Source organism: Anabrus simplex, chromosome 1 (genome assembly GCF_040414725.1).
Source record: "Anabrus simplex isolate iqAnaSimp1 chromosome 1, ASM4041472v1, whole genome shotgun sequence".
NCBI classification, from domain to species: Eukaryota; Metazoa; Arthropoda; class Insecta; order Orthoptera; family Tettigoniidae; genus Anabrus; species Anabrus simplex.
Genome location: NC_090265.1, coordinates 326,204,377 through 326,224,527, shown reverse-complemented (window position 1 = coordinate 326,224,527; position 20,151 = coordinate 326,204,377). Strand labels below are relative to the sequence as shown.

Genomic DNA, 20,151 nt, shown 5'->3' with positions numbered 1-20,151 from the left:
CCCACATGCAATCTATGCCTTCACACTGGCTTGTATCAGAAGAATCAGGATGAAAATGTTCCATCTCCTTGGACTGTGGTCAGACAGACATTAAGTCAGGTGATCATAATGTTTGCTATAGTAAGAATTGTTTATTTGTTTGCTTGTTTGAAGAATTTGCTGTAACATTCATAAGCATCCATAAGACTTTGAGCAAGGGAGGAGCACTTCTATCTTTCCCTGGTAGTGTAGCTATTTTTATTTATTCCAGTAAATGTTATTGTACTCAATAGATGGTAATGATAAAATAACTATGAGGGGGTATCAAATATAAACAGCATTTTATATTTTTTAAAAATTAATTTATTGAAAAACACAAGGCAATTACAAGTTATTTTACCACATAGTTTCCTGCTTTGGAAATGCATTTGTCCCAGCATATGGGCAGCTTTTTGATGCCCTCATCGTAAAAAGAACAGGGTCTTGTCTCCAGCCAGTTGCGCACAAAGTCTTCCACACTCATGCCATCTTCAAATTGTTGCCCTCCTACAGCTTCTTTAAGCAGTCCGAAGAAATGGAAATTGCAGGGTGATAAGTCTGGGCTGTAAAGTGTAGTCCAGTGCATTTTATGTAGCTTGGAGACAGTTAGAGCTGCATTCTGGGGCCGTGCATTGTCGTGGAGTAGGATGACCTGTCGAATCAGTTGGTCTCGTCTTTTGCGGCAATATGCAACCCTTGCGTTGTTCAACAGCTCGCAGTAGTAAGCAGCATTAATTGTGCGTCGCTCATGCGAAAAAAATCAATCAGCAAATTTCCTTGCTGATCGAAAAAATGGTTGCAAGAAGCTTGTCAGCTGACAGTCAAGTCTTGGCTTTCACTGGTGCTGCCTCCCCTTTCCTCCACCACTCCTTATTGGCTTGTTTGGATTTGCGAGTGTAGTGGTGGACCCATGTTTCGTCGCAGGTGGCGATCCGACTCAAAAATGCATCACCTTCTGTTGTAGTGTCTTCCGCCTTGCAGCTATACAACCCGCTCCTGCATCGAAGCTCCTGGAATGTACGTGTGTGACTCATGACTTGTGACGTCAACTAGCCAGTATAAATTGGAGCTCCGATTCCACCGCTGTAGGCAGTCAGCTGTGTCCAGCGATCAGTTCTACGCTGTAAGTCAGACATGGAGGTACCCCTCTAGAAAATGTGGACTGAATAGGCGGACTGAACTCTGATCGAGAGGTCTCACCTCCGGACTAACTACCGCCTCAAGATTCCTGCCTTCCTTATAAATTAGCCTACGCCATTATAGCATTCTGCCAGAAAGAACTTTGCATTACATTCAAGCCAGACTTCCAGACATTAGATAGCCATCAGCTATCAGAGACTTTCACATGTTAGTGACACTCTACATCATCAGTATAGATCCAATTGTACATATAGGACCAAAGTTGTAAAAATGTCTTGTTCAAACAGTAAACTTCCGGTATCATTTAGTGTGTGCTCCACATTAAGAAGCAAGCCTCAAGTTCCTTATTTTGTGTATTGTATGAAAGATTGCAAGAAAATAAACTTTCAAGTTGTGTTATATATATTGTGCTTCTTGTATACAACACCTTCTTCCGCAAACCTTGCTATAAGCCTCTGACAGAACTCCAAACGTCTCAACTTCAGATTTTTGGTCCGAAGGTGAGGGACCCATCTTGAACACACTTTACGGAATTGTAGGTCGTTTATGATGATTGCTTGACAGCTCCCGTAACTGATTCCGACTTGTTCTGCAATTTCTGATACTCTCGCCTGTCGACCATCGTCTGTAATGCTGGTCCGAGTATGACGATCATGTTGCTGTTTTTCCACATGTTCTCGTCCTTCCTTTAAATGTTTATGCCAGGCAAACACACTCGTCCTTGACAATATTTGATCACCAAACTGTGCAGTCAGTCTCTGGCAAATTTCTGTTGCTGTAACTCATTTACGAGCAAGAAAATTTATAATTATGTTTGCACAGTGGAGGGGTGCACCTGTTGCTCTGACATTGTGAGCGTTACTTACGAAATGGTGGGAAATACCTAGCAGCATGCTCTCCCTCACTCCTAACAGTCCCACCCAAGCATAGCAGAAGCGCGGGGCCAGTCCTACCGACTGTTGATGTACAGGAATAAAAGTCCTGTTTATATTTGATCGACCTTTGTATAATTATAAATTCTATATTGAAAATTGGGAGGTGCATGGTGGTTGGAACATATCTTGTCAAGAGAGGTTTCCCCTGGACTGATGGCTGACCTGTGACAATAGTGGATTACTTACAATACTCTATGATGCCATCATCATTGCTTAGCATCACATAAGCCTCTGCACTGAAAGACTGACCTGGGTATTGTACATCACAAACTGCTGGGCACTGGCCAGACAATCAACAACTCTGAACACAAAGGAATTGGAATGTGTTCTCGACAATCTGAGAACTATTGAGTCAGCACTTGTGAATTTAAAAGGCATTCTTTTACAGGATAACATAAAGTCATATCAATCAATCGATCAATCAATCAATCAATCAATCAATCAATCAATCAATCTGCATTTAGGGCTATTGTCAAACTGCCAGATCCCCTATCAATTCTTTGCCTAGCATTTTCTAAAACTTTTTCAAAGAACTTGGAAATTTGTCAAACATTTCCCTCGATAAATTATACCAATCACTTACTGCTTGTCCTATAAATGAACATTTGTCCCAATTTGTCTTCTTGAATTCCTACTTAATCGTCATATTATGATCTTTCCTACTTTTAAAAGCTCTGCTCAAGCTTATTCATCTACTAATGTTATTGAATGTCATCTCTCCACTGACAGCTCAGAACATACCACTTACTCGAGCATCTCATCTCTTTACTCACAAGTCTTCTCAGCCCAAAGTTTCCAACATTTCCGTAACACTACTTCTTTGCCAGAAATCACCCACAACAAATTGTGTTGCTTTCCTTTGTGTCTTTTCCAGTTCTCATATCAAACAGTCCTGGTGTGGGTCCCATACACGGAATGATACTCTAGTTGGGGTCTTACTGGAGGTTTATAAGCCTTCTCCTTTCCATCCTTCTTTTTTTTTTTTGCCATGGGCTTTAAGTCGCACCGACACAGATAGGTCTTATGGCAACGACCTTTACATCCTTACTACAACCGCTAAATACCCTCATAACCATGTGGAATGGAATCATTAATATGATTACCAGAGAAGATCATTCCTTAAATTAATACCTAGGTACTTGCAGTGATTGTCATGAGATACCATCACCCCTTCAACACAATAATTAAAACTGAGAGGACGTTTCCTCTTAGTGAAACTTACAATCTGACTTTTCATACTGTTTACCATCATACCATTGTAATAGTCCATCTCACAACATTGTCCAGATCTTTTTTGTAGTTGCTCACAATTCTGTAAATTATTTACTACTCTATACAGTATAACATCACTTTAAATAGACTTATCTGTGATTCTGGTTTTTTTACTTATAAAACCTAACCCCATGGCACTACAGCCCTGAAGGGCCTTGGCCTACCAAGCGACCACTGCTCAGACGAAGGCCTGCAGATCATGTGGTGTCATGGTCAGCACGATGAATCCTCTTGGCCGTTATTCTTCGCTTTATAGACCGGGTTTTTTTACTTAGATAATTTATATATGAAAATATTATGGTCTAATTTATATATGAAAATATTATGGTCCGATAATACTTGCCCTCTGGGACACCCTTTTTAATCATTACAGGATCAGATAACATGTCATCTGCCCTAATTCGCTGAGTTCTATTTTCTAGATATTATGCCACCCATTCAACCGCTCTTTATTCTAGTCGAATAGCCCTCATTTTTGCCAGTAATCTCCCAGGATTTCACCTACCAAAGCCTTGGTTAGGTCAATAACAATACAGTCCATTTGACCTCCTGAATTTGAAATATCTGCTATATCTTGCTGGAATCCTACAAGTTGAGCCTTACTAGAATAACAACAGGAAATGTGACCAATAAATGGCAAATAAATTCACCTGGGAAGGACAGCAGAATCAGAAAGTGATGGAACTAACTAGAGTGAAGAATATTCTGGATGTGGTGCTGGTAAAAACTCTCTAGAGAAACTGAAGTAATTGGTATTGGTGATCATGAAGCTGTTTTGGTTGTAGTTAAAAATAAATGATAACAAGGAATATCATAAAAGTATGACTATCAGGCCATACCATATGGTTGATAAAAGAGGCATGGGGAAATTTTTAAAAAGCAATTATGATCAATGGAAAATTGTAAATAAAAATGTAAACAGCCTACAGGATGAGTTTACAGCAACTGTTGAGGAGTTTGAAAACAGGTTATTTACCTTAAAAGTGGTAAGGAATGTTAAGGACCTATTATGTTATTACAGGGAAATAAAGAGATTAAGACGGAGATGAGGATTAGAAAGAAATGGAGTTAGGATTGGTTGCGGGAGTAAGGAGGGATTGAAGGAGTTCACTAGGAAATTGAATTTAGTGAAAACAGTCAGCTAAGGATAATATAATGGGAAGGTAATTGGCAGCCATATGAATTTTAGGGAGCAAGGGATAGATATGTATAGATACTTGTAAGGCAGAAACGGGTTCCAGGAAGGACATTCCAGGGATCATTAATGAACACGGGGAGTGTATATGTGAGAACATTTGCAGAAGTATTCAGTCAGCAGAAAATAAAGCAAGTTTGATATAATAATGATAATGTTATTTGCTTTACGTTCCACTAACTACTTTTACGGTTTTTGGAGACGCCGAGGTGCCGGAATTTAATCCCGCAGGAGTTCTTTTACGTGCCAGTAAATCTACCAACACGAGGCTGTCGTATTTGAGCACCTTCAAATACCACCGGACTGAGCCAGAATCGAACCTGCCAAGTTGGGGTCAGAAGGCCAGCGCCTCAACGTCTGAGCCACTCAGCCCGGCAAGTTTGATATAAGGATAATGTCCAGAGAGAGGAGGTGACTTATACTGGCAAATTATTGTAATTTACCTATGATAAGAAAGACATTTACAAAAAGATACAAAAGTTGAAAGCTAGAAAAGCAGCTGGGATTGACAAGATTTCTGAGACAAAATGGAAGAGGGCGAACTCCAAGAAACTGAGAAGAGGGTACAAGCTATACTGGCAAGGGAACAACAAAGAAACCAGGAATGGAGTGTGTATTGTACTACATAAATATACTGAAGCCATAACCGATGTCTCATATGTAAATAAAAAAGAATCATCAAAGCTAGAGTCAATACTGGATAACAGTCTTTCAATAGTTTAGATATATGCCCCACAGCAAGAATATGATGATGCTAAGCAGGACAAGTTTCTGGAAGACCTGGAGGACCAAATAAGAGAAGATGAAGACGTAAAATGGAGACTAGCGCAAGGAAGGCCTTTCTTAAGAAAAGAAATCTGCTCATCTTGAACACTGATATAGGAATTAGAAAGATGTTTTTGAAGACTTTCATCTGGAGTGAGGCACTGTATGGAAGTGAAACGTGGACAATAACTAGCTCAGAAAGAATGTGAATTGAAGCTTTTGAAATGTGGTGTTACAGAAAAATGCTGAAGGTGAGTTGGGTAGATAGAATCATGAATGAAGAGATACTGAACTGAATTGGTGAGAGAAGATCAATTTGGCTAAATTCGATGAGAAGAAGACATAGAATGATAGGACACATCTCAAGACACCCAGGACTTGTACATCTGGTTTTAGAGGGAAGTGTAGGCAGTAAGAATATTGGGGTAGACCAAGGTATGGGTATGACAAGCAGATTGGAGCAGGATGTAGTAGTTATGTAGAAGTGAAAAGTTAGCACAGGATAGGGTGTTAGGCAGTGCTGCATCAGACCAGTCTAAGGAATGATGACTCAAATAATGACAGCATCAATACTTACTGTTATTTCAAAAATATATTTGAATGTGCTATGAAAGATCAGCTTACTAAATTTTTAATCATATATAATTTGCCAAATAATGCACAGCATGGGTTCAGAGCTGGCAGAAGTACAGTACTTTGTCTGCTGTATCAGATTTTACTCTTCATAGTGGTGAAACTGTGATAGGCTTTTGATATTGATGAAACTGTGATACCGGTAGGTCTATTTCTAGACCTTCTAAAAGGCATTTAATACTGTTGATCACAAAATACTGTTGTATACTTTATATCGGATTGAGGTTAGAGGAATTGTTAATGATTAGTTTAGATCATACCTGGATAAACAATCCCAGTTTGTTGAAATTTCACAATGTAACAGCAAAGAGTATAATGAGATTTATCACTCTCATATGAGAAACATAGACTTGGGCCCTCTACAGGGTAGTATGTTCTTAATCTATGCGAACCGAACGCAATGGCCTTTGCTGATGAAGTTATGATCAGGGGAGAAATTGAGGAACAAGTACAGTTAAGACTCAATGAATGGAAGGTTAAGTTCCAGGAGTTCAATCTCAAGATAAGCAAACCAAAAACAGTAGTGATGGCAATAAATAGAGAGGGACGACCAGCAAACATCATGATAGAAAACCATCCACTAGAAAGTGTGGAAAGATTCACATACCTCGGCAGTGTAACATCCCAAGATACACTAGCCACAAAGGAGGTGGCAAATAGAGTGCAGAAGAGCTGAATTTAAAAAGACCCAATTCATGGAATTCAAGGCTTCAAACTACCATTCAAAACTGCAAAAAATTACAATATTACATTTGATGCAAATGTAATTGAAAAGATGCTGTCCACAGCATTTCTAGGTGTCCATATAGATGAAAAATTAGATGATTGTCACATTAAAAAAATAGGGAAATCTCTGAGTTCTGTTTGCTTTGCCTTTAGGATTCTGTCCAATAGTCATAGTGAAGAATACATTAGAATAGCATATTTTGGATATTTCCATTCAGTCATCTCTTAAGCTATTGGTCTGTGGGCTTGCTACAAATCAAATCTTGATGATATCTTTTTAATACAGAAACGAGCTATCAGAATTATATCGAGACATAGTAGGTTTAGACCATTGCAGATCATTATTTAAGAGACTGAGGATACTCCCAGTGCCTAGCATATATATCGTGCAATGCATTCTACATGTTTAAAAAAAAAATTGATTGCTTCAGAAAGAACTATGACAATCACAATTATCAGACATGAACAAGAAATAATATCTTTTTTGAGCACAAGAGTAAAACACTTGCTTTGAGACATGTAGACTCAGTTGGAATCAGATTATAAAATAAGCTTCCAGTCCGCCACCACAGCGTAATGGTTAGAACTATTAGCTGCTATCCTCGGGGCCTGGGTTCGATTCCTGGTACTGCCAGAAATTTAAGATTGGCAGGAGGGCTGGTATGTGGTTGAATTGTTACATGCAGCTCACCTCCATTGGGGGTGTGCCTGAAATGAGCTGTAACACCTTTGTAAGCGTCCAAATAAGGTTAAGGATATTAGTCCCTTCAGTTCATTTAGCACAGCACTAAAAAAATCTCATGCTGAGTAACTGTTCCTATTGTAGGGGAGGATGGGGGAATGGTGCCACCTTGAGTATAATGTCACTTCATGTTAATATAGTTTAATGAACAAAATACAGAATATAGTTCCTTGTTATAATAGTGTGTGCAGTATGAAGTATAATTAGTTGTTATACATAATTTATAGGTAATTAGTGTGTTTTTGTGAAACACTGAATGTGACAGTATTGCCCATGCCACGAGGGCAATTCCGCCATACTAATGGGGTAATAGCGGTATCCGCAAATTTAATGGATAGGCCTACATAATGATAGTCTTGGATGTCAAATGGCACGATTATGATGCATGCTACATATCTAATTACACAAACAAAAATCACAAACCTAGTTTTCAGGAGATTATTGATCACTGCATTGTGTATGGGCTCACTTAGAGCAATCTGTGCATCTAAATCACATTTCATTGCTTTTTCCATATTCATTACATATAATACATAGATTCGTTTTTGCATCTTCAAATATGGCTTACATAGGTGCAAATGTAAGCAATTCTCTTTAGAAAACCATAAACCCAATCTGGACCAACCAGCTTTGTTGTCCGGTTGAAATTATGAGCAAACCCATTTGCTTCTGGTAGATCAAATGCCAGACGACGAAGTTCTGTGACGGAAAAGTCAGAAAACATATGTGATAAATGCAGGAGGTGATCACAAATTTCTTTCTCTTGTTCTTCAGAAACTAAAGGTTTTCACCCCAACGCAGGTTTTTCTAATTTACTGTCTTTGAGCCTATCTCCTAACCTAATGTTGTTCTTGGTATGTTGAACATCTTAGACACCCTTTTAACAGACTGGCTTTCATTCACTGCTTTAATAGCTTTCACCAAATCTGCCGCAATCCATTTAGCCTGTTCTATTCTTCTCAGTCTATTTCGAGGCGTCTGCAAATAAAAGAATATAATTGCGTCCACTGAAAAATTGCATGGGGGTATACCGCCCCACCTGTGGCAGTATTACCCCGTTGATCTTTGGATCAAAATGTTACCAAACCAACAAATCGAACAACACAAAAGTTTGTTATAAAATGCCTAATATTGATCATACTTTTATAAAATGTAACCGTAATTTGATGATTGCTAATTTAAACTACTCTTACCTCAGTTTATTTGATGTCACAAAATAAGATGATAAAGGATGATTTTAGATTTTTCATCTCCAAGTAGAGACACATTTGCATCATCATCATCATCATTAGGTTATTTCATTCCCACTCCGCCGTGGAGGAGGGGCGGGCCACCAGCTCAACAAAGGAACTCTTTGGCCATTAGGAAAAGAATAGAAAATAGACATCATTAGAGAAATTATGTATTGTACATACCGAAAAGGAGACTATGAAAGAAGTGGCGCAAGGAAACCGGGACGACAAGTCGGGACCCAGGGGAGACCCGCAAAGCACCCCGCACGAAGCAAACCCCCGCGAACACCAGAGAAAAATGAGACAAGGGTTTTATTCATTGGAAATTATCCCGGGCGCGTATGTGAATAAGATGTTACAGAGTATTACAAAAGTACATTACAGATATTGAGCTGCAGGAAGAGACGGGTTCATTAAAAGGTGGGAGGAAGAAGCGGGATAGTATTGTAGTAGGAAGTAGTAAAGAGTTGTAGACAAGTTGGTGACGGGTGTGGCAAGTAGACGAAGGAGATCCAATATCGGGAGAGGTGGCAAGGTAAAAATTGGGTATGAAACAGGGATAGTAGTTGGTGGCAGTGGTGGGGTGGGTGGCGGGGTGAGTGGAGGGCTAGAAGGAGGGGTGGTGGGAGAAGAATGAACAGGACGGGGTGGAGAACGAGAGTGTTCCACTCGATGAGTTCTGCTGCGAAGACGGATGCCTGTGGTAATGAACTGGTCTACGTCGGTATGAGGCGAAGTTGAAGACGCACCATAAACGTCGGGCCGTAATCATTGAAGATACGGATGGCTCGCCAGGCCGGAACACCTGCCAGTTGAAGTTCTTGTAGTATAGTCTGTTCGGGGATGGCCGGGTCAATGCCACGAACCACACCCTGGGTCGTCCGTTCCGGTGTTCAGCCAGTGGAGGATGACTGAACCGAGCTGGTAGTAGCCGTGCAGGTAGCAAGAGAGCGGGAGGGATCAGATGGAACGATGGATATGGACATGATGGGAGAGGGGTGGCTAACCGTGATGGAAAGGGCTGTGGTAGACGGAGAACTCTGTGGAGAAGAAGTGAAGGTGGAAGTAGTAGTAGGGTGGTAGTGGGGTAGTAGTAGTAGGGGTAGGAGAAGTAATAGAGGGGACGGTAGTAGTAGGGGATACATTGATAGTAGTAGTAGGTGCGGATTGCCGGGATTTACGAGAGGGATAAACAGTAACGGGGTTAGGGTCCATGAGTGATGGTTCTAGGAAATTTTTAGGAGTAGGAAACACTTCGTGGAGTTTGCCGTCGATGGCTAGAGTTAGTTGTTGACTCAGCATCTGGAAGAAGACCAAAACCTGCTTGGCGGGTGGATCATGGAGTCGAGGCCCAGTCTGAAGGTGGACAAACTTGGTGATTCCATAACAGGAGAGAGCCGCTGCAAGGTATTGGTCATTATAGGCGAGGTCCATGTCCTCAATCATACAGGTAAACATGATGGGGTGGGAAGGTGACAGCCAACAAGGAGTCTGCCTAATTATTATTGATTGGGCCGGCTGAGACAGCGACGAGAGGAGGGCCACCCAGCCGCAAAAATGGTGAGCCGTGACGTGTCGGGAGTGATGACACATTTGCTTACAGGAAACTGACATATCTTGAAGTGTTTCAGTAATCATCCGCTAGAGATCACGCTTATTACCGCACATGTTCAACCCGCAGTTATTCAAATTCAGTATTACCCACGGTAGCAAAAATTGCCCCACCTTCCACTACTGAAGAATGCATGAAGTGCTGGTAAACTTTAATATCTCCTGTAAATATTGATCATTGGTTATTGTGTTTTTGTTAACTTTTAAACATTCTCAATATCTTGTAAATAGCTTTAAAAAGGGCACTGGTGTCTCACTGGTAATGTTCTTATTCCTAATAACTCCTTCACACATTTTATTTTGTTTTTTTGTAAATATTAAAATTAATATTTATGTTGTTCTGATGTCAAGGTATTTGTTTATTTACAAAGTGTTTATCATTGTACTGTACATAGATTATTTTTCATGTTATACTGTTGGCATATTTCATAATATGTAATTGTGCAGTCTATGGAAGCTTAATAAATAAATAAATAAATGAATGAAGAATGACAAAAAAGTTTTGTGAGGGAAGAGAAGATTCATGCAAAAATTTGAAGAGAACTGTAAAGGTAATCAGAAAATGTTGTACTTTAAATGGAGAGTTGAAGGTTGCCAGAAGAGGATATTAAAGCAATTGGAGTGGAGGATGGAACTATTTCCTGTCATATAGAAGAAATGATCTGATTCTTGTTGATTTACTTGTCATAGCGACTCGAACCACTTCAATGTTTTGCGGCAAACGTACGGTACGTGCATGTGGCCTCTTAAACTCCAAAACAGATCCAGTACCTGCAAATTTGTGATGTAATCTGCGAATTGTCTATGGACTGGGAGCCTACCGTGTGCAAAATGAGCACGAAACCTTCTCTATGTCAATGTAACACTGTTCGTTGCCGTGAACAGTAACACAATCTTCGTCTTTTGTGTGACGGTCAACCGTCCTTTGTCCGCCATTGCGGCAAACTGAATTGGTAGACTCAAAACGGAAGTGATGAACTCATAATGACATCTGGAGTAATTTCCATGAACTGCATGAAGTTGAGCGGACAATTTGAAAGCTATTGTCCCTATAGTATACTTGTAGGATCAAAATTCAATCGGGTGACTTATCATGCGCCACCCTGTATATGGAAGGTAAAAACTCAGGAATTAACAACCATGCTCTAATCACTAGATATGGGAAAATCTCCCAAGTAGGTAAATTCAAATACCTAGGCAAAATTATACAACCAAATGGGATAAATCAGAAAGCAAACAAAGAAAGAATTACAAAATTGCAAAAAGCATACAAAATTGTCTGGAGTAGATACAACAAAAATCTATATGCCAAAATGCAAAATTATGACACTACAACACATTTGTCAAATCAGAAGCCCTTCATGCAACAGAAACTCTGATAACTGGTGGCAGATCACAAATAAAAAAAACATCAAAAAACAAGAGGGGAAATTTCTCAGGAAAATTCTAGGAGCTAAACATGAGAATGGCATTTGGATGAAAAGGAAATCACAGGAAATTTATCAAGTAACAGAAGAAATCACAGACACCATTAGAAAAAGATTAAAATTCTATGGTCACCTGATCATGATGGATAACAATAGGCTAACTAAGAAAATACTAAATCTCGCAGTATCTCTAAAAAATCACAACAACTGGCTTACAGAAATAAACAAAGATCTTCAGGAAATTGGTATAAATGAAGAAATCATGCAAGACAGAAAAAATTCAGACGTCTCTTAAACAAACACAAATTTGCTGATCAACCTAAAAGACAAGCTACAGGATGGACGGAAGAATGCAAAAAAAGCACAGTGAAAGGATGGAGAAATTTTGGGAATACAAGAAGAAACATTGTGTTAAATAAGTTGACACATGCTCCTTAGTTGGGCATAATGAATAAAAAAAAGGTAACAATAATAAAGGGTTGTTGAATCGGAATATTAAGACCCTGTTAATAGAAAACAATGTATTTACTATTTAGGCTTGAGGAATGTGTGCAAATCCCATATAGATACCTATATCCTTCAGTAGTTTAAATTACTCCTCATTATGGTAAAATTATGAGAAACTATTTGACAGGTTCTGACTTGTTAGTTTGATAGCTTTTATTTCATATAGTCAATCTATTTGTTTAGAATAGCTATATGCTTTCCTGTTTTCTTCTCTTTTTATGATCAGACTCCTCCAGTTGTCATTTGTGAGCCTTGCATAGAACTGTTGAATTTAGTATGTAATATTTTTTATTGTTTGGCAATGCTGCTATCAATGGTCAACCCATATGCAGCAATAACTTTAAAGTAGGTTTTCTCAAGAGTATATTCAACATATTTCCTCTTTACTGAAATAGTAAGTAAATATTATATGTGAAAGAACTGAAAATATGACCAATCTTGGAACTGCACCTAGATTCTACTCTCTTCAGAGGGATTCCATTGGGATGGTCTACTTAGTACATTCATTAAACATTTGTGGCTTTGTTTTAAGTTGACTTTTAAAGAACCATTTATGATGGTGAATTAGATATCCAGTCAGTGATATTTTCATGTGAGGTGTAGTCCATTTTAAAGTTAGTCTGAGGTTTTAAAAGTAGTGAGTGGAGAACAGTTCCCCCTACTGCTGCTGTTCCTTTTCTGTGCCTGCTAACTTCACATGGATAAGAACAAAGGAGGCTCTTTAATTGTAATTGGAATAACTTACCCTGGGAGATGTTCAATAAATTTCCAATTTCTTTGCCATCATTTAAGAAAAGGCTAGGAGAAAGACAGATAATTGATAATTGGCTCTGTTGACTGAATCACAAACAACTACTTCATGTGCTTCAATATTGGTGTTTACTCAAACTGTTTACAGCCTGAGAAATATAGTTCAACCAATGTTTTACTTAAGCCAGTTTAAAAGTTTGGCACAGCAGCAGTAGGGGGAACTGTTTTCACCACACACTCATATGTCAGTTTAACTTTAAAATGGACTATACACTTAATGCTCTGTAAATATGTTAATTTCCATAACACATCATAAAATAGATCAACAGAAAATCCACGCTCTGTTCATCACATACTATGTATGTTTGGATTAGTACAAACAAAAGACATCCACAGGACTAAGTGGTATGTTCCGAGCTGTCAGTGGAGAGATGGCATGGAAAGACATTAGTAGTTGAATATGTCTGAATGGTGTCTTTAAAAGTAGGAAAGATCACAATATGAAGATAAAGTTGGAATTCAAGAGGACAAATTGGGGCAAATATTTGTTTACAGGAAGGGGAATTAGGAATTGGAATAACTTACCATGGGAGATGTTCAATAAATTTCCAGTTTCTTTGCCATCATTTAAGAAAAGGCTAGGAAAAAGACAGATAAGGAATCTGCTACCTGGGCAACTGCCCTAAATGCAGATCCATAGTGATTGATTGATTGATTGATTGATTGATTGATTGATTGATTGATTGATTGATTGATTGATTGATTGATCAAATTAGGAATTCCAGTAAGTCAAGGGAAAGTCAACATACTGATTTTGATCAGCTTGCACTGCTATTTCTTACAATTTGTATGCATTCAAAGTGACAACTTCTCACACTACCTACTGATTTTCTCCCAGTTCTCCCAGTAGCATTACATTTAATGATACATGTAGCCTATATTTTCTCTGTTTATAGGATATCGTATGCCACAGTTGTTAGAGCAGAGGATTGAAGAATCTAAAGGTGGAGGACCAGGAACTTATGAAATCCCTACATTTTTGGATGTGTTGTTTACTCGTTCACATTGTATAAGCAGAGATGTAGGTTTTACACAGGAGAAGCGTTTCAAATCTCCGCCAAGAAAGAAAGTTCTTCCAGGACCAGGTGATTATTATTATTATTATTATTATTATTATTATTATTATTATTATTATTATTATTATTATTATTATTATTATTATTATTATTATTATTATTTAGCATAACAAAACAGATAAAATTAAGATTCTCAATGACTCACATGTGAGACTACATACCAAAATTAATAAAAGGGCAAAAAGTAGAGAGTTCTCAACGGAGGAAAAGATGTTGGCATCTGAGATGATGAAGAAATATTGGAAGCATAGAAAAGCTACATTTTCTTTGTATAATTGACTGGAGTGGTTCTCTGTTAGCCATAAAATGTTACAATTACAATACAGTACAATACAATACAATACAACAGGTAACAGGTAGGGATCCTCTTAGAGGCAGCCCTGCCCAGAGAGTGGCGCCTCTGCCTATGTGACTCCCAGAGCACACTGACGCAGTGTGTAACATCTGGTAAAGGGTCCCAGCTCAGGGTAATGAGATAAGACCAAAGCGGAGAATATGATTTGGTACAGTGGAGCTGGCGGAGGAGGTAACCCATTCCTCTGGGGGTAGTACAGATGGAACCCACTGCCTTGCGGGATGAGGAGGGATCCTCAAAAGCTAAGTGAGTAAACCCCGAAAGAAAATCTTCAATTACGTTAGGCCTAGCAAGCCAGTAAAAGAGCTTATTTGTAGTTGCTTCCAAAACACATAAGAGCCTCAGAACGCATTTATCAACTAAATTAAGATGCCAGCATGAGCAGACTCATGTTAGGGGTAATGGTTTATGGCCTGATGATAGACAGAGTCCTGCAAAAATGCAAATATCCTGGAGGAGACTAAAAGAGATTGGAACCATCAACTTACTCAGTCTCACAAGAAAATGTGAAGAAGTAGTGGAACTCATGGAAAGGAGGAAATTAATGATACTGGGGATAAGTGAAACTAAATGGGGAGGGAAAGAAATAAAGAAATTAAGAAAACAGTATACACTGTATTGGCATGGAAATGACAAAGAGATGAGGAACGGTGTTAGTTTCATCATGAGTAAAGATCTAGAAGGAGTCACTGACATTCAGTATGTTAGTAAGAGAATAATAAAGGTGATTGTGCATTTAGGAGTTGTATAAGAATATTAAATTATTGAAGAATAAGATAGATAATAATAATAATATTGTTGTGACAAAAGCTGATAAAGGTAATACTATTGTGCTGATAGGAAGACAAGATTATATTGAAAAGACTAAGAATTTTCTAACTAGCAATAATTTTGAATTGATTAAAAAAAAAGAGATCCCACGTCTATGCAGAAAAACTTAAACAAATTCTCAATAACATAACTTCTTTACTAGACTTAAAGATACTAACTGTCTAGTTAACAGGAGTCCAGAAATACCTACTTTAAGGACACTACCAAAAATTCATAAACAAGAAATTCCTATTAGACCAATAGTTAATTTTAGAAATAGTTCGGTATATAAGACAACCAAATTCATACAAAGATTTTTAAAAGAACACTATAAGTTTTATAGCCAGATGCATCTAATTGGTACTGTTGAATTTTGTAACAGAATTAATAACATTGGGCTAACAGACTACTACACGATACATAGTTTGGATATCAAAGATATGTACTCCAACATTCCTATCGCAGATACAATAAAAATAGTAAGAAAGAATTTAATGCAACACAGCAAATTAAGTAAGGTGGAAATTGAAGAATTTTCAACATTACTAGAATTTATTTTGGAAAATAACTATTTTGTTTTTGACAACAAAATTTACAAACAATCTAAAGGCCTAGCAATGGGTTTGCCGGCTTCAGGTATTTTAGCAAACATATTCATGGATTACATGGAATATAATAGTGGATAAAATAGATGGATTGATTACATGGTTGAGATACGTCAATGATATATTTGTTATTATCGATGAACAGAAGGTTAAACCTGATGGTATATTAGAGTATTTAAATACTTTGGATAAACAAGTACATTTTACGATGGAATCTGAAAATGATAGGACTTTAAATTATTTAGATTTAACAATTACTAGAAATTCTGGTCATATTGATTTTCAAATTTTCAGAAAAGCTACTCAAACAGATACTGTTATCAGAAACAACTCCAATCATCCAGGTCAACATAAAAAGGCAACATCTCACAGTTTAATTAATAGAGCTATGAACACACCTATGTCTAAGAAGAATTACAACAGAGAGATAAATATAATCCATCAAATTGCTTGTAGCAACGGATATTCCAAAAGATTTATTAATAATGACAAAATAAAGTGAAAAATGAACCAAAAACAACTTTAATTAAAGAGCAAAAAGAGAAAAAGAAATCTGCAGTTCTAACTTTTCGAAATAAGCACTCTTATCAACTGACTAAAATTTTCAGGAAAAAAAACATCAATGTCACATACAAAATGGATAATAATACTAATAAGATAATTTTCAATTCAGATAAGATAGAGAATAAATGTATATTTAATAAATAAGGAATTTACAATTTAACATGCCAAACCTGTAAACAACAATACATAGGACAGTCTGGAAGAAGTTTGGCTATTAGGTACAAAGAACATGTTAATGCAGTCAAACATAAAAGATATTTGGCAATGGGAGAACATATGGTTGAAAAGAATTATAAATTCACAGACATTTCTAATTACATGAAATTGTTACATTCAGCCAAAAAGGGAAAATTAATGACTGTTTTGGAAAGTTCAGAAATTTATCTTGCATAAAAATAATAATTTTGAATCGAGTTTAAATGAAAGAAGTGTGAAAAATAACCCACTGTATAGACTAGCATATGATCATTTAAGGAACAAAAAGAAAAAAAAGAAGAAAAACTTGAAGATCTTAAATTTATATAGTATTCTCATTCAGTTCAACAAAATTTTATGTATTGATCATTTTTATAATATTTCATAAGTTTTCTTTACTCATTAATATGGTGTATTAGGACACAATACTTCTTTGAATTGTAAAAACAAAAGATTGTGTTATGTTATTTTATACTTTGATCTGACCACTGATGATGGAAATGGTTAAATTCCTGAAACATGTTTGGTTGAATAAATAATTTTCTTCCATTAATAAGTATATTGAAAAGGATGATTCAAATATAACTATTTTTTAAAATATTTCTGTACTACATAACGGTATTTCGAGGCACAAGAACGATATGTTGTTATTCAGAACATCATGTGGCATGTTTGTTTTTTACAGGAACGTACAAGTACAGAGATGATGGCTTGATGAAGCACCAGTGGACTCCAGTATGTCCATTTGAATGGGATGGTTTTGTTGAGAGAGGCATCAGATTCAGAAAGAGCTGGGAGTTACCTCCTAACCGGTATAACTACATTGAGCAAAATTCAATAACAGGAAAAGTCAACAAAAAAGTATCTGAGCGAGGTCCTTATGATATCTTTACAGGTGTGTACAATAACTGCAGTAATATGGCTGATATTATCATTAAGAACATTGATGTCTAGTTCTGTCTGAAGTAATTATATATCTCCAGTACAAGTCACATATAAAGAAAGATAAGTACATGAAAATGGTGAGGAAAGCAATGGGAAACTACCTCACTCCTCATTTCCCTAGTATGCCTCTTCAGTGATGCCTAGGCCATCTATGACAGCTGATGGCAGAGCTGTTGAGGATCCCACCAGCGGTATCGCTGACGGACTGAACATACATACATGAAAATGAACACTAGGATAAACACAATGAGAGGTCACTGTGGGAAAAGCAAGTAACAGAAAGAGGAAATAAGGACAAACATGAAAAATATTCACACACTGTCATCTTTCTCCTCATTTGCCCCAGTTCTTCTACATCTACTTCTTCTCAAGAAACTTGTAAAGATAGCCACTCAATGAATGTTAATACACGTGCTCGTAATGAAGCCAGGAAGTAGAAATGAGCTTGTTATGGGCTGAGAAGAAGTGGATGCAGAATGTTTGAGAAAAGAATCTACTGCCTTGCCAAATTTTGAACTAAATCAATATAGGGAATGACTGAAACATTGGAATGACACCCTTAATCGATGGTGGCAGCATTGTGATGAAATTTCGGGAATAAGTGTGGTGTAAACAAGAAGCGAGTGAAGAATGGTATCCAGTGTGAAAAGTGTTTAATTTGGTACCATTTTGAGTGTATATGTAGTGCTGGTTTTGCTAAAAATGAAGATACTTGGACCTGTGTTAGCTGTGGCGAGAGCAATTTGAATAGCGGTAACAAACCTAGGTCTACAACGGTCAACGAATCGCTGGCGTCTCATTCCTTGGAGGATGGAGGTAATGATAATGTACTGGTAATTCTCTCTTTATTGCAACAGGATTTACAAGCATTAAAAGCGGAGAATGAGATTTTAAAGGAGAAGGTACGTTTACTGAAATCGAAAGTACCGGTACCAGTAAACACTCAGAACACGGGTGGCTCCGTGAATTCTAGCGCGTGGTGTCAAGTTGCTTCAGATTCTAGGAGGAAAAGAGTACAGTTAAATAAGGACAACTTTGTAATTGACACTAAAAATAGATTTTCAGCCCTGAGGGAAGTAAGCGATACGCAAGGTATCCGCACGGGAAGCAGTCAGACGTATAGCGCAAGACCCGTTACGAGAAGCGGCAAAGTTAGGCCTAAAATCCCACAAAGTGCACCGGCGAAAGTGTCGAACATTCTCATATTTGGTGATAGCCAGGCGAGGGGAATTGCGGAGAAATGAACAATAAAGATATTACAGCATCGGCTGTCATCTATCCTGGGGCCCCAATGACAAAGGTATTGGAAAACACGGAGCAGGCGGCAAGAAATCTCGGAAGTCGTGATGCAGTAGTGATCATCGGCGGGACGAACGACGTAGCTCACAACGACGCTAAGAATGTCATTTCTGAACTTAAATGTACACTAGGTAAGCTGACTCACACTAACATCTTTGTAGTGAACGTGCCCCACAGGCATGATTTGATTAGACTCTCGTGTGTGAACATTGAAGTGGACAAAGTTAATACAGATATGGTTAAAATTTGTAAACATTTTCGTAATACCCAGGTAATTGATAGCAGCAGTTTCGAGAGACACTGTTACACAAAGCATGGCCTTCATCTAAACAATTCAGGTAAACAAAAGATAGCAAATATTGTTCTAGATTTTATTAATCTTAAGATATGTACTGTAAAAAAGGCAACTCCCTTGAGTTATAATACTGACCAGGAAAACTAGTAGAAGGAGCCAGCTGTACTTCAAGCTGGCTCAGCCAACTAGAAAATGAAACTCAGGAAAGTAAGGAATTTCAAGTTAACCAATTGCAACAGTCAAGTTTTAGGGAGGAAGGGGGTCTGAGATTGCTCTTGGTAAACTGTCAGAGTGTAGTAAATAAACAATTAAAATTTGGTACATTGATGGAATCTTATGAGACTGATGTGGTGATAGGAGTGGAATCGTGGTTGAGAGAAGGGGTGGGTAACAGAGAAGTATTTCCAGAAGGGTACACAGTCTATCGTAGAGACCGAGGAGATAAAAAGGGAGGGGGGGTGTTTATTCTGGTGAAGGAAACTTATTGTTCACATGAATGGTTTACCGATGAAAGGGATGAAATATTAGGGATAAAATTAATTTGTGATAACATGATGGAGGTAGGAATTATAGGAACATACAGGCCAGGAAGAGAGGAAAGGGACATGGAAATATTTGAGAAAATAATAGATTATACTCATAAAAACAATAATAATGATGTGGTAATAATTGGGGGAGATCTAAACTTGCCTGAAGTTGAATGGAATGGAGCTACAAGTGAAGCCCATGAACAGAAACTGGCAAATAAGTTAATCTGGGAGGGAGGATTTACACAAGTAGTACAAGAACCAACTCGTATCAATAACTTACTAGATGTATTCTTGATTAAACCATGGGAAATTGTTGATAAAACTGAGGTAATTGAAGGAATAGGTGACCATAAGGCTGTAATAATGGATCTAGGACTGGTACCAAAAAGGCTTAATAAGAGGGTCACACAAGACAAGAAATTGTACAGAAAAACTAAAGTCGATGAATTTGGGACTTACCTTAA

General features: G+C 37.7%; 2 protein-coding genes across 2 annotated transcripts in view; one reads left to right on the top strand and one right to left on the bottom strand.

Moving 5' to 3' along the window:
- LOC136865175 (titin) overlaps positions 1 to 20,151 on the bottom strand; it is a 168,179-nt gene that overhangs the window by 45,394 nt on the left and 102,634 nt on the right. The window lies entirely within an intron of this gene.
- Positions 1 to 20,151, top strand: part of LOC136865710 (ciliary microtubule-associated protein 2) — a 54,203-nt gene that overhangs the window by 10,977 nt on the left and 23,075 nt on the right. The window contains exons 2-3 of the mRNA XM_067142426.2: positions 13,910 to 14,098; positions 17,304 to 17,513. Of these exons, the coding sequence (XP_066998527.2) occupies positions 13,910 to 14,098; positions 17,304 to 17,513 (399 nt within the window). The remainder of the gene's footprint in view (positions 1 to 13,909; positions 14,099 to 17,303; positions 17,514 to 20,151) is intronic.